A 14896-nucleotide genomic window follows, 5' to 3' on the forward strand; every position below is an offset into this window, starting at 1 on the left:
CGGAAATTGGTATCAGCTACGGGAGTGTTCAGTCTGCAATCACAGACCACCTTGGCTTCAGAAAAATTAGTGATCGCTGGGTTCCGAGGTTGTTGACCGGAAATCAAAAACAGGTCAGTCAGGTCGGAGATTGCTGGGAGACTTCGGCAACGATTTCAAGAAGAAGGTGAAGATTTTTTGAGGCGTATCGTCACATGTAATGAGACGTGGGTCCACCATTACACTCCCGAATCGAAAATGGCAAGTAAGGAGTGGCGAAGGATGGATGAAGGCTGCCCAGTGAAAGCCAAAACTCGTCTCTCAGCCGGAAAAGTTCTTGCAAAAATTTTTGTTGACTCAAGGGGAGTTCTACTCATTGATTTTCTTCACGATCAACGAACAGTGAATGCGGCTTACTACTGCCAGGTGCTACAGTCAGCAAAAACCAGTTACCGGAACAAAAGACGAGGTGTGCCCATTTGAGATGAGATGTCATCCTTCTCCATGACAACGCAAGGGCTCACACCGCATTGTTGACAAGGGATAAATTTGAAGAAATGGGCTGGGAAACTCTCGAACATCCTCCTTACAGTCCAGACCTGTCCCCTTGTGACTATTTTTTCTTTGCGCCCCTGAAAGAATCACTTGGAGGAAAACGATTTGAAAACAATGAAGACGTCGAAAAGCACGTGCGCGATTGGTTAACAACTCGCCCTCAATCTTTTTATGAACAGGGAATATTCAAGCTTCCAAATCGGTGGCAGAAATGTGTAGATAATGCAGGAGACTACATTGAAAAATGTTGAAGGTATAGTTTCTATATAATATTATTCAATAAATATAATTTTGAAAATTACCGTTTATATTTGATTTGCCCTCGTAATATAGACAAGTTTTACCTCACTTGAATATATTCAATTCAAGTGAGGTAAACATTTCTCAAATGGATTTGTTTTCAAGTCACTACAACATTATATATTATACTTTTGCTTTACAGTTAGAAAAATCACAGTGAGTTTAGGTTGAGCATTAGCGAAGCCTATCATTCATAATATCTTGAAAACAAACTAACCTATTGACTAGAAATTTTACATGAACACACATTAGCAACTATTTTTACATTGGCCTTACGGGCAAAAATGACGACAAAGAGAAAATTGCAGAATAAATAAATTTGTAAACAACCTGAGTACTACCATCTGATATTTTGTGATATATTAACAAACATACTTTATTCATACAGTAAAAAGATAAAAACAATAGAGTAAAATCAATGTTAAAAGTTGATGACAAGATCTCATTTCAATGCACTTTTGCTCGTTGCAGTACCCTCTCTACTTCATCGGAATTTTTATTATAAAAACACTGCTATGAAACCTAACTCAATGAACAAAAATGTGAATTTATCATATAACCAGATATCCCAATAATATCTCACCTGCTGGCTTTAAATTTTGCATGAAACTTAATTTTTTCTACACAGACGAGAATGAGTTCTGTGATGGTTCTTATCTAACCATGGAATTTGGTTGAGCGTCATTGAAGCCTATCACTAACGGCCCATCAGGCTGACAAAATTTCTTTTTTTGTCTGCCAAGGGAATGTAAAAATTTCATTTTTTGTATTATGTATGTCTGTTTATCAGGACATTTTTAACATGAAATGATCTATAGGCTTGAAATTTTACATGCAATCTTAGCAATGCCTGTTATGTGACACATGGTGTGGTGTACTCCTACCTTGCATGTATGAGGAGGACAATATGAACATGATTCTATTTATCAGATCTTGTTTGATTATCAACATTGCCGTCTTAGAAATATACACTTTTTATATTTCATCTAAATAAGCATTTGTCCATCTGAACAATCTTCTTCAATCTGTTACTTCATACCATACAAAGGCCAGCATTATTGTCTATACTTTAACCCTTTTAGTGCCAGACAAAAAATCAAAAGTTGGTCTGAGAAATGCCAGTGATTTTTCACATTTTACTACTGAAGGATGCCAGGCCTATTTTAGCCGTTTTGCAATGTTTTATTAAAAAAATTGTAAAAATTACAAATATTGAGATATTTTCCTAATTTTTTCATTATTTTGCAGTAAAATAAATTCCCTTATAAAAAAATATGAAGCAAATTATATTTCTAAATGTAATTAACTTAAAAAAATTTAAAAAATTAGACATTTTACTTACAGTTTTTATATTTTTCCAGTTTCACATGAAAAATAGTACTTTAAAAAAATATTTCACTATAACACATACTATCACTTGAAAGAGGAATTAAAACTGAATACACACATAAAAAGTTTTGATTAATATTTCAAAAACCAAAAAAATCATGTTAATTTTTTTAGAAAGTTACATTTTCACTTTTTTGTGTTATTTACACTATTTAGCTTCTTTATAAAGCTTATAATATTTTCCACTATGAAACCATTAAAAACTGTCTGAAACTACTTTCTACTTAAAAAATAATGTACACTTTGTAAAATATCAAAAAACATTTACACACTTTTGTACATAGGTATTATAGTTAGGCGGTAACACAAATATGGTGAGGCAAACGTAAGGGATGCAATCCTTTTTTACAGCCAAGAACTGTATTCTTGCTAAGTGGAGATCGCAAGCGTTTCATTTTATTGAAGTTTACTTATTATGTTAGTAAAACATTGTTAGTAAACTATTTATCAACAAACAAACACTGTGGAAGCAGCAACACAAACAACCAAACACAGAGGTTAGACGTGAACTATCAGCTGACACAACTTTGTCTGATGCAACAACCACGGCCATTTCTATCATGGCTAAACACCTGACTAACCTTACGATATTACTATTATTATTTTTTTTATGTAGATTGGTTCATTCTGATTGTTTGTATACCAAGAAATTTATAACAAGTTAAAAAATGATTGCGGTATGACTTTTACTCCGAACGTCTGTACTGTATATACGGACGTTGGCATTCTCGGTAGTTATTCAAACGTCCGTATATACGGACGTTGGCATTTCTCGGTAGTTTTTTCAAACGTCCGTATATACGGACATTTCCTCTATTACCAACTACATCAATGTATCAATGGTGCTCTTATGACTAACTACCTGTAACACTGCCCTGGCCCCGTTCTCCCAGCACGACCAGACCTCTGGTTAGCATTGGCTTGGCTGATAGGGTAGATCTGCAAGGCATCCATACCAATCCGAGGATTGTAGACTTTCAGCTTGCAGTAGCCGGAGTCCACCACAAACATTATTCCGTCCACTGCAATACACAACCACGGTTGATACACCTCAGCCATCATTCAAATTAAATTATTATCAATGAGAAAGCCAAATATAAAAGCATGTGTAGATTAATTTCATTAATGGTTTTTATCAAAAAGGCTAGGCTAGAATTAAATGAAGATTAAACATAAGTTATACATGCTTAATATATGATCAAACACTCCAATAAATGAAAAATTTTTAGTTTGTGAGGCCTTTCGTGCTCAAAGAACACATCGTCAGACCCACATAAGAAGAAGCTGGTAAAATGTATAAGTTATACATTTTTACCAACATTCAAATTCAATAATCTAATTGCAGCGATATAGAAGACCTGCTAAAATGTTAAGTATTCTGATAAATTTAACAATAAATTTTATTCATTAGTGTGACATTAATATGTTCACGAAGATGGCCTATTTTCTGACTTTTTTATTTACCGTTGAATTTTTCAATAATAATGGCAAAAAAACAGTAATCGATTTTTTAACGTAAAATGTCTAAGTATAACAAGACAAGTATCTAGGCTTTTTTCACACAAAAATTATTTCAGTATGTTTTACAATTAATTTTTCTTTGTGTATCCCAAGTGGTTCCTAAAAAAATTCATTTACCTTAAAAATTAAGCAATTGTATGCCCTATGGAATACACGATAATCTAAGGTATTTATTCAAGCAAGAGTTCAAATTCAACCAACAACCAACAAACCATCAAGACAGTTAAACAATAAGAAAATGTACAGCAACGTGTACCCCATCCAACGTAAAACATGTTTTATGAAAGTCCGGTATGTACCCGATCAAGTACACATCGACAATTGTTAAAGATCTTGTGAACCTGATGGGGTACATGTTGTTGTAAACATATTAAAGAAAGAAAAAAAACTCTGCTAATTTTGTAATAAATATTTTGTTAAATCGTGTATATCTTACTCGTTAAAAATGTATAATCTACACTATATTTCACAATGTAAAGAATTATGGTTTAACCACATAGATAGTACAACCGATGATAACTACAAGAAAATTAATTGTTTAAATACAGAAAAAGACCAGTAACTTTAAGTAGCCACTACAAAAGACTGACCTGTCAGTGAAGTCTCTGCAATGTTGGTGGCCACCACACATTTGCGGAGCCCATCTGGTGACCGTTGGAATATCTTGGCCTGCAGGTCTGATGGCAGTTGGGAGTAGATTGGCAACACTGACAGCTGTGGTGCATTGTCAATCTCGGCCAACCTCTCAGCTAACACTTCACAAGTCACTTCGATGTCTTCCTGTCCAGGCATGAAGATCAGGATGTCACCTGCATTTAGAAGATGTAAAAATTAATTTGTTGCGTTTTTATTTATTGATTTTTAATACAATGTTTAGTTTTATACAACTATTGATAACAAATTGTGTATTACTACACCATCAGGGGCGAGGGACTGTAAAATTGTATAAATTAAATAAAACAAACTACATTCTCAATCACATTGTATGAGTATGAAGTTAATACCATGATTTTGTATAGCTGTTAAAATATAAATTAAACATGTATCAGAGTTAAAGTTAAAAGCCTGATATGATTCAAGTTTTAATCCAAAATTATAGTGGATTGAAGATTTTTAAACTAATTAAAGCAGAAAGGATCTCACCCAAACTCTTCACCTCAGATTTTATTCTTATCTGATTAGCCAAAAAAACAGTATTGTATAATTAAATTTCTGCAACTTATAGTCTATTATAAGTTCAGATTTTAGTGCTGAAACACTACTTCAATAGTGAAATTAAAGTTTGAAACTGTGTCAAAAATTTAGCTCTTAATATAGGCCAAATTTAATGCAGAAGAAATATTAAGAAGAAAGTCTATTTTCAATACTCAAACCACAATACCGAATCAACTGCCATTGACATGTTTATGCTAGCCAGGTAATATAAATTGCTTCATTTTTCACTACAAGAAGGAAATGAAATCAATTTTTAATTTTGTAACTTTTACTGCATTGGGGAGCAAGTACCTTTTTGGCACCAAAAATATCGATTTTTGAAACATATCATAAAAAATACTATGTTTTATGCCCTTTTCAAAAAATATATAACACTCTATATCTGAGAGGTTTAGAAATATGTGTTAAAATGTGTTTTAAGAAAAAAGTATGCACGCTTTTTTCAGCTTGACAACATGGCGCGCTATGGATTGTTAGTGTCAGAATGTATTATTCTACATATTATTGCCGTCCAATTGTATGATTATTAAGTTATTTACCCTTTAGGTGGTAGCACTGCTTGCTTAGATGATTTGAGGATGTAAGCAATCATCTGTAACTTCCTACCTTACACTATTGATATTATTGTTATTGTTTATGTTTTACTAACAGTGTTTGTCAGTTGTAATTCGTATTTTGTGTGGTGCAGTGATCATAAACTTTTGGACTCTTAGTGTGTATTTATTATATAAATAAGTGATTATTATTGTGTTATTAGCCATGCCTAGGAGTGAAAAGGTTCAATTTACAGTCTTACAGAGGTAACCAATTTCGTAAAAATTCAAGTGAATTGGACTAAGTGCTTCTCTGGTACAAGTGAATCTAATAGGCCTAGGCCCTAACAATCATCTAGTTATAAGAAGATTAATGAATTTAAGTTGCCTAAATTTAGTGTTATGACATAAACAATGTAAATATTATAATAGATTTACAACACGATTTTCTGCCTAATAAAATCTTTCACTAACTGCATGTAATTATTGTAGGAGTTTCCGGGGACTGCATTGGACCATAAGCCTAGATGAGACTTCAAGTGTGGAATAGTAATCGCTGATTGTAAATATTTGTTGCAATGTATGTAAACATACTGATACTCAGTAATAAGTCTCCAAAGTGTGAGAAATATGTATGAGTTGAAATCTAAGATATGTTTATGCTTTCGTTTTCAATCGGCAAAGGCCTAGATTCTGGTAGGGTATTTTCTGCTGTGATGAATATCGCTCCACCAAACAGCTCGAATTGAAAAATATAATAAAAATCGGTATGTGAATGTTCACCTTTGACAGGCAAGCTGATGAGTTCGTAGCCTAAATGATGATTGTTGTGATGATAGAAGCGCTTTTGACCGGTACCTGAAGAAGCGAGGCTTCACTCTCGTGAACGGCGTATGACTTGCAAAACCTTCGATACAGGAAAGGTTATGGACTTTGAGTGTTTCAGCACAAATATTGTAATAATTGTGTTCAGAAATACCTCTATGCATGAACAAAACCTATTGAAACAGCACAAAATATTCTTGTTCGGTACTTGTTTCGGCAAATTTTTCAGTACAAGTGGTGGAATGGAGGTGGCGGGAGCCTGATCTTGCGCCGCTCTGAGCTAAAACTCAATGTGCGATTCACAACAAATACCTTGGAGATGGGGACTCTAAGGGTTTACTAATGTTGTGGCAACAAATCCCTATGGTGATGATGTTTTGTTAGAAAAACTTGAATGTGCTTAGGCCATATTTCAGAAGCGGAGATTGGAAACAAGACTGCAGCGATTGAAGAGGGATAAAAAAAGGAATCAAATTGAAGGATGGTAAAGGACTTGGGAGGACAAGGTAGGGTTGACTGATGTTGAGTAGATCACTTACAACGTTTTTATTGGGATGGCAATAAGGAATAATTGGAAGATGTTGAAAAATAAAGAGGAGCAATATGGGCTACGTTCTAATCACACATTAGTCGACTGATGCAAAAACTCAGCACGAACTATGCCCGCCTGGGATGAGTCTTGGTGCAAATACAGACAATGTCAGGCAAGATAATAAAAAGCTAGATGATTTCAAAATACAAAAACTCATTGCTGAATCTCAATTATGGAAGAAATAAAACCATATCTATAAGATTTATCAGCCCCAGCCCTACTAAAGAGGTTGTCTGCACGGTAAAACACAGGAACCCTAATGAAAAGCAATCAATAGCGTATTTGGAATGGCTACCCGAAGACCACATTTGTTGGCATTCAGACATTAATATCTTAGGGGTTAGTGTGATGCAGTTTCGTAGTTTTAATGAAGGAGCAATGGCCAAAGTGATTTGTTTTGGAACGATTATGTTCCAACCAGGCGCTTTATGGTTGAAGGCGCGTTCAAACCAAATCGATTCCAATAGGGTTAAAAAAGCTGACAAAGGGGAAGTCAAGAAGAAAATAAAAAGAAGAGGGATAAAGAAGGATAGGAAAAAAAAGATAAAAAATGAAGAAGATGATTACTGTCCAGGTGAGATTTTTAAAGTGGATATGTGTTTTTTGAAGTGTAACTAAAACTTTTAAAAGCTGTTTTACCGGAAGTACCGTTTTGTGACATTTCGGAACACGTTGTGAAACAATTATTAGACTTACAGACTTCCAAATTTTACACACTTATTGCAGACTAGTTGGTGAGTAGATTCATGCTTTTTTCTCAATATATATTTTTGTTTTTATAATTTTAAAAAATATTGTAATTTACATTAATTACAAAAATAATTTTGTTAAATTGCTACCACGATTAATTTTTTTGTTTATGAGATATTGTAAAAAAAAGGCATGAAAATATAAAGCTGTTAATGTTGAACAAAACCCTAAAGTTGAAAGTCATTTGTCTAATAGTTTAGGAGATAATGGTACCGACATGTTGCAGGAGTACTCCCATTTAAATACCTGGGACCCGAAAAGGACATGCTCCCTTAAAAATACTTTTATCATTATAGTTAACAATGAAATGAAAAAGTGCATTATTTACATTATTTATACTAGAAGATACACCAGTTGAAATTAAATGTATGGATTAAACACTTCAGGTAAAATAAAAAAGCTTGGCATCAAAAACTACATTATTACTAGAATATGAATGTTATAATTAATTTAAAAAGTTTGGTAAACTTTGTATTGTTATAGTATAAAAATTTTTTTAAATTAACAGTAAATATTGTTTTATGAAGCGAATAAATGACACATTTGATGAAAAGCAATACATGATGTGTTTTTTAAAGGAAATACTGTTTTAAAATTTCACCACTGCAGCATTGCAGGTTGTTAAACCACAGACACCATAACAACACCATTTGTGTTTAAATTAGTTTTAAATTAATATTTAAAATATTAACTGTGAACTACCCATTGTTATTTCTTATAACTAAAGGTGTAAAAGCACTTTAAGTTCTCTATCAGATTTGTCAACTGTATAGGCCAGACATTCTAGGTGATGGAGTGTTACACAAATCGGTAAGAGCTTTCAAAGATGGCTGAATGTTCATGATGATGAGCAGAATCGGCAACCATCCATAACAAATGAAGATTTTGATGCATAAAATAAAAAAAAAAATGAAAATGGGCAGACTCTTCAAGATTTTTTTGTTATTCCCTCAAGTTTCAAGAAGTGTTTCTGCGACATTGTTACTAAACGAGATTATTGAAAGTTGTGCTCAAGATGGATACCTCTTTCATGCCTGTCTATATGTGCCCAAATAAATTCAGGATCTCATTGCATCATTTAGGTGGGAAAAATTTGATCATACTTAATGCAACACCGATCTAGCACAAAAGCCAAACCCATAACCTCTCAGTTAGAGAGCCTTAGCCTCACCCATTCTCTACACTGAATGATATTTTGAAGGTTTACTATTTTACTTTCCTCACCTTCATGAGGCTGAAGATGGATCTGCAGAGCCTGTTTGACTGCAGAGTCCACATAGTCCTCCACAGGATTCTTGCTGAAGTACACCTCTACAGGGAATGTCCTGCCAGGTATTGTGTACGTTGGGACATTGCCGAAGAATGTTGAAAATTTTCCGGCGTCCATTGTTGCAGATGTGACAATTAACTTGAGGTCCTGTCTCCGTGCCACCACCTAGCAAGGTAAATGTTTTAGTAACACGTCTTTATTTCAAGCCAAAAGCAAGCTGTTACTAAGTCAATGATGTGGGTTAGCCCCCTCACATGTGATGTAAAATGTCCCATCAGTAACACTAAGAACTTTCTCTGGATTAAAAATATCAGAGGTCATACAAGTAGCACTGTGTATTGTCATCACTTAAAATAAATGGCAATTCATACACACATAAAAAAACACGCACGTAAGCTCTCCCCTCACATACACAATAAATAATAGAGCCCCTAAAATAGACCCTTGAGTATTGTATATGGTAAGTGTGCTGACTGCATGCACAATTGTTTATGAGCAAAAAAAGTTGATGCAAGGCATGTAAGTTATCCTGAATCAGATTGGTCTGAAATCTCAGACTACTTTTATTACCTTGCCTTAACACGTTCACAACGACGTCTACCCCATTGGGTACACGCAATCTTTCACAACTGCTATTGTGTCCTCGATAGGGTACACGTTGTTATGTATTTCCTTACAGCGTTTTTATTGTTTGCCTGTCTTGGTGGTTTATTAAATTTGATACCACACTTGAATAAATATCTCAGACTATAGTGTACTCCGTTGGGCGCACAATTGCGTAATTTATAAGGTAAATTAACTTTTAGGTACCACTTTGGGGTACACGGAAAAACATTGAAAAAAACATATTCAAATAATTACATTTGTGCAAAATTGCAAATCCTACATACTTTTCTCATTATTCTTAGATGTTCAATGTTAAAAAAATTGATTACGGTTTTTTGTTAATATTATTGAAAAATTCAGCGGCAAATAAAAAAGTCTGGAAATAAGCCGGCATCGTGAATGTGTAAAATATCTTGTCTGTCTTATGGTAGCTAATCAAGTGGATGAACATTATATTTTCACCACAAGAACTGCACAGAATATGGATTTCACTTAAGGGCTTGATGACAATGTGAGACCTCTATCTAGGTCCAAGAGTAAAGTTATGCAAATAAACCTAAAATATGTCTGCAAAGAGAAACAAGCATTTGGGATGAACTTGTGAAGACTCACCTCCCTGAGTAAGCCAAAGAGGACATCAGTGCTCAGAGAGCGCTCGTGCGCCTCGTCCATGATAATGGCGCTGTAATTATCTAAGTCCGGCTCTCTCAGGGACTCTCTCAGTAAGATTCCGTCTGTCATGTACTTGATCACTGTGTCCTGCAAACAAACACTTTCACTCATACTCTATATTTCTTTGCCACCAATTAAATACAAAAATTAAGTACAAACTTCATTACATGAAGTTAAACGAACCTTAAAAATAAAATTCCTAGAATAGATTTATAGATTTAGATGTACAGTTACACTTGTATTTTTGGACCTTGTTAGCAAACTATACCACATCAAGCTACACATTGTTAATTATTTTTATTAATTAATTTTAATAAAATTTTGATATAAAATAAATTTTTGAGGTTTGATATAAAATATGGTGAATAATTTCTTATTTCAAAAAGTAACAAATTTACTTTGAATTCGATTTATTGTCCTTCAAAGAAAACTCTTTGGCTGGTAATGCACTTATTCCAACGTTTAATCCATGACTGGAAACATTTCTGGAAGGCTTCTTTCAGAAGGGCTTTTTTAGCTCCTCAGTCATGGCTCTGTCAATGTCAGGAATGGTGTTGAAACATTTCCTTTTATGCAGTTTTAATTTTTGGAAAGAGCCAGAAGTCCCATGGTGCTAAATTGGGTGAGTATGGCAGTTGAGGACAGACAGGAACACTTTTTCAACCAAAAATCACGAATAATAAGCGAGGTTGATACAGTGCACTGTTGTGATGAAGAAAAAATCCATTTGCCCATTTTTATGATCTTTTTCCTTCTATGTCATTTCGCAGTACACCCTTATAAAATTCAGAGTTCACAGTTGTTCCCCTTGGAACGAACGTGTCTCTTTAGGTTAAGAAGATGCACTTGTTTCCCATTGGGAACTCTGCATTTTGGTCTCAGGGTCATCCAAAGACCAAACTTTCATCTCCAGTTACAATTTTGGTCATGAAGTTCAGATCCACTTGAAGACTGTCCTTCAACTCTGTGCAGACTGACACACAATTTTCCTTCTGTTCATCACTCAAAAGTACAGGAACAAATTTTTCACTTACTCGTCTCTATTGAAAATTATTGGTTATAATGGTTTGAACACAAACAGCTCTCGAATAACCTGTTTGAATGAACCATTTTATATACTTTTCGCACATTGTCATTTGTTTTTGAGGTTAATGGATGTCCTGAACACTGCTCATCTTCAACCAACTAATTTCCACTTTTAAATCAGTCATACCACTTGTTCACAACCTTCAGAGTTACCACATTATCGCCATATACAGATTTTAACATTTCATGAGCTTCTTTGGTATTCTTCTGCAACTTAAAACAAAACTTAATGTTAATGCGTTGTTCGAAATCCATGATGCGTGATAGACACAATAAACACAACCCACCTCACTACCAAAATTTTGTTTTTACAGTTATCTACTTAAAGAATCTTTGTAATTTAACTTACAGATCTGTTAGGAACTTACACACAATAATTTAAGACTTTATTAACATAGGAGTCCACACATTAACAATTATGAATTTGAAAATATGAAAGATGGAATTGTGGTTAATAAAGATAATGTACGACTATATTGCAAGAAACAAAGAATAAGAATAATATCCATAGTCTCAATCTATAAAAAAATTTCATACCAAAACAAATTATTTCTGATTAGCCCTATCACTAGTTAACTAGTCAAAAAATATTTGGAATCAAATTCAGAATTGAGGCAACAAATTTTAAATAAAAATAACAATTACAATACACTAAACTAAACAAAACATAGAGCAACAAGACTAAACATTTTTTTAAGTTAAAGATTTATACTGTACATACTTCTGAAGTACAATCTTCAAAACGGATTGCATATCCAACAGTGTCTCCCAACTTGGAGGACATTTCGTCACTGACTCTCTTGGCTACTGACATGGCTGCCACTCTTCTTGGCTGGAACAGTATGGAAATATAACTTTAAAAAGTAAACAAAACGGATTAAAGAATTATAATGTTAGAATTATTGAGGAAAAATCAAACTGGAACCACATCCCTTTGAGTCAACTTAGTGTTCATTGCAACGCAGAAAATGTGCACTAAATGTATCATAAATTTAGGGAAGGGCTAGTTCAGATACTGTTTTATAATACCTTGATTGTTTTCATTCCAATACAAATATGAAATTGATTTTCCAAAATGTAGCTAAAGGATGGTTTGAATTTTGGTTCTGTCATTTCTCAACAATAGTCTGTATACAGAGAACTCAAAACATTTAATTGGAAAAACTATAATATTCAGAGCCAGTCGAGGATGTTAATGATAGCTCTGCAGGGAAGTAATGAATAATATTTACAAATCAAAGCATCATATTAATATGTGTATTGGAAATCAAAGTATTAATTTCAGATATAACATAGAAAATTTAAAAAAAATCTTAGTAATATCGAGTAACAACTTAACCAACAATTGAATAAAATTTGATCATGCAGCAAATAAGGAAAAATGAGTGGTAAACAATATGGCTAATAAATTAGGCACATTATGAAATAGAACAAACAACTATGTCCAAAGTAAATCGGTGCTAAACAAATAATTGTAGCCAAAAATGAGAAATCAATGAATAAACAGTAAACATAATCACTTGATGCAGGGCAAACATTGAATAAGAATCGTCTCATCACTATCCAATTTTATGCTAAAATGCAACACTTAATATTCATACTAAGCTACAGATTATTTCAGTGTGGTCTTTTATATTAGTTATTTTATAATTAATTAACTTCTGCTGATATTCTTTCAAATAAGATACCAAAAATACTAACATAATGTCATCCAAAATCATTGCTGTTATTGTACAAGACCCATTTTTTTAACCTCCGATCTCACATCACGACGGCTAGCCACGTGGTAGGTCCACGGTATGTGAGCAGTAGTCGAACGTGTATATTCCTCGCTACAACATTTGTCACTGCCGAGTTCAAGTAGCTAGAGTTTGTGCTGAGCTGCAGTCACATAAACATGGTTGCCTCTATTGATTCTCCTGCCAAATGTGAATTATAAAGCTCTATTCGTTTCCTGCAAGCAGAAGAAAATAGTGCAGCAAAAGTCAATCGGAGAATGTGCAGTGTTTACGGAGATGTAAATGGTGGTGTTCTACGTGGGTTGTGTAGAAAGCCAAAGATGTTGACTGACAACCAGAAAAATCGCCAATGGCTTCAACTTTGACATTTCTCGAATTGATCCTTGAATTTTACAACCATCCATCTTTAAACTTTTGACGCGATTCACGCTCAACACCCATTCAAAATGTTTTCTCCTTAAACACGCTAAATTCTTCATTGAATTTCTGCTCAATTATTCCTTTCTGTTTGCAGGAAAGAAATAACACTCAATAGAGGTGGCCATGTTTATGTGACTGCAGCTCAACCCAAACTGACTACTTGAATTAAAAAGTGACAAAAAATGTTATAGCAAGGAAGATGTGCGACCGACTACTGCACACCGACCTGCCACACGTATGACCATCATGGCATGAGATTGGAGGTTGAAAAAACTACCCTTGTATTTTAGAAAACAAATGGTTATTTTTTTATTCTACACATTTACAAATTTTTATGCCCAATTTTATCAGTTTAGATGCAACAATTATTTACCTGGGTACAACCGATGAGCCCATACTTGCTGTATCCATCTTCATGCAAGTATTGGGTCAATTGTGTGGTTTTCCCTGAGCCTGTCTCTCCAACAATGATTACCACACTGTTTTCTCGGATCACGTTCAGCAGCTGTGAATTAAAAACAATTAAGTTCAAATTCTTTCTTAACTGTTCCATTTTTATCAGTATTATCCACCTCAGACTGGAACATTTCTCTCTCCATCTTACTAAATTTTGTTAAGATTTGAGTCTATAGTATACAATATATGGACACAAATCTATAGTGTTTGGGAGACGGACAGAGAAATCCAAAAAAAGGGGCAGCTTTCCTTGAAAAAGCTAAATCACTGATTTTCATTATTCTGGAAGCAACTGAAGTGAACTGAATCTTGTTATTCTATTTACAATATTATATACCTGGGAAACGAGTTGTAAAGATACTAGTCAATAAGTTATAATAAATGTACAACAAGCTTTTAACAGATTCTAATTGTGTTTAGATCCAAAAAGGTGTAGATAAAAAAATATCTAAGCTGGAATCAACATTTAATGAGAATGTAAGTCAGAAAGTTAATTAGATCAGAAATGCCCATCTATATTTCTTAGAAGGGAATAGACTAAGCATTTCAAAATTTACAAAAAAAATAATATTAAAATAACTAAAATAAAATAAATAATTTAAATATTTAAGATCAATGGAATACTCTAAAATGGCTCTCAGCTAATTTTCTGTTCCTCAAGTGGCGTATTTAGGAGGAGAAAAGCAGATATATGAAATTTTGACTCCGTAAAGCTATTTCCTGATGGGTTTTTACCAAAGTAAAGTAACAAACCAACCTTAAAAATCACTAAACACAAAACTTAGAATACGATTCTTTCCAAATTGTAACTAAATTACAATTATCCAATTAGTACACACAGGCGTCAAAAATACAATTTTAAAATATTCCTTAAATAATGTTGACAAAAATATTTACGTTTAAAAATACATCCCAGTGGCACAAACCAATTAAGCACTATCAGAAAAAGCTCAAGTCCTTCAATTAACACTAAAATAAAACAACTCCG

General features: G+C 33.7%; 1 protein-coding gene across 1 annotated transcript in view; it reads right to left on the minus strand.

Moving 5' to 3' along the window:
* The window catches only part of LOC124353746 (pre-mRNA-splicing factor ATP-dependent RNA helicase PRP16-like), a 51600-nt gene that overhangs the window by 18511 nt on the left and 18193 nt on the right, over positions 1-14896 (minus strand). Inside the window, 6 exon segments of the mRNA XM_046803733.1 lie at positions 3086-3245; positions 4335-4553; positions 8884-9094; positions 10148-10294; positions 12015-12125; positions 13826-13957. Coding sequence (XP_046659689.1) covers positions 3086-3245; positions 4335-4553; positions 8884-9094; positions 10148-10294; positions 12015-12125; positions 13826-13957 — 980 coding nt within the window.

The sequence above is a fragment of the Homalodisca vitripennis genome, chromosome 2 (assembly GCF_021130785.1).
Source record: "Homalodisca vitripennis isolate AUS2020 chromosome 2, UT_GWSS_2.1, whole genome shotgun sequence".
Taxonomy (NCBI): Eukaryota; Metazoa; Arthropoda; class Insecta; order Hemiptera; family Cicadellidae; genus Homalodisca; species Homalodisca vitripennis.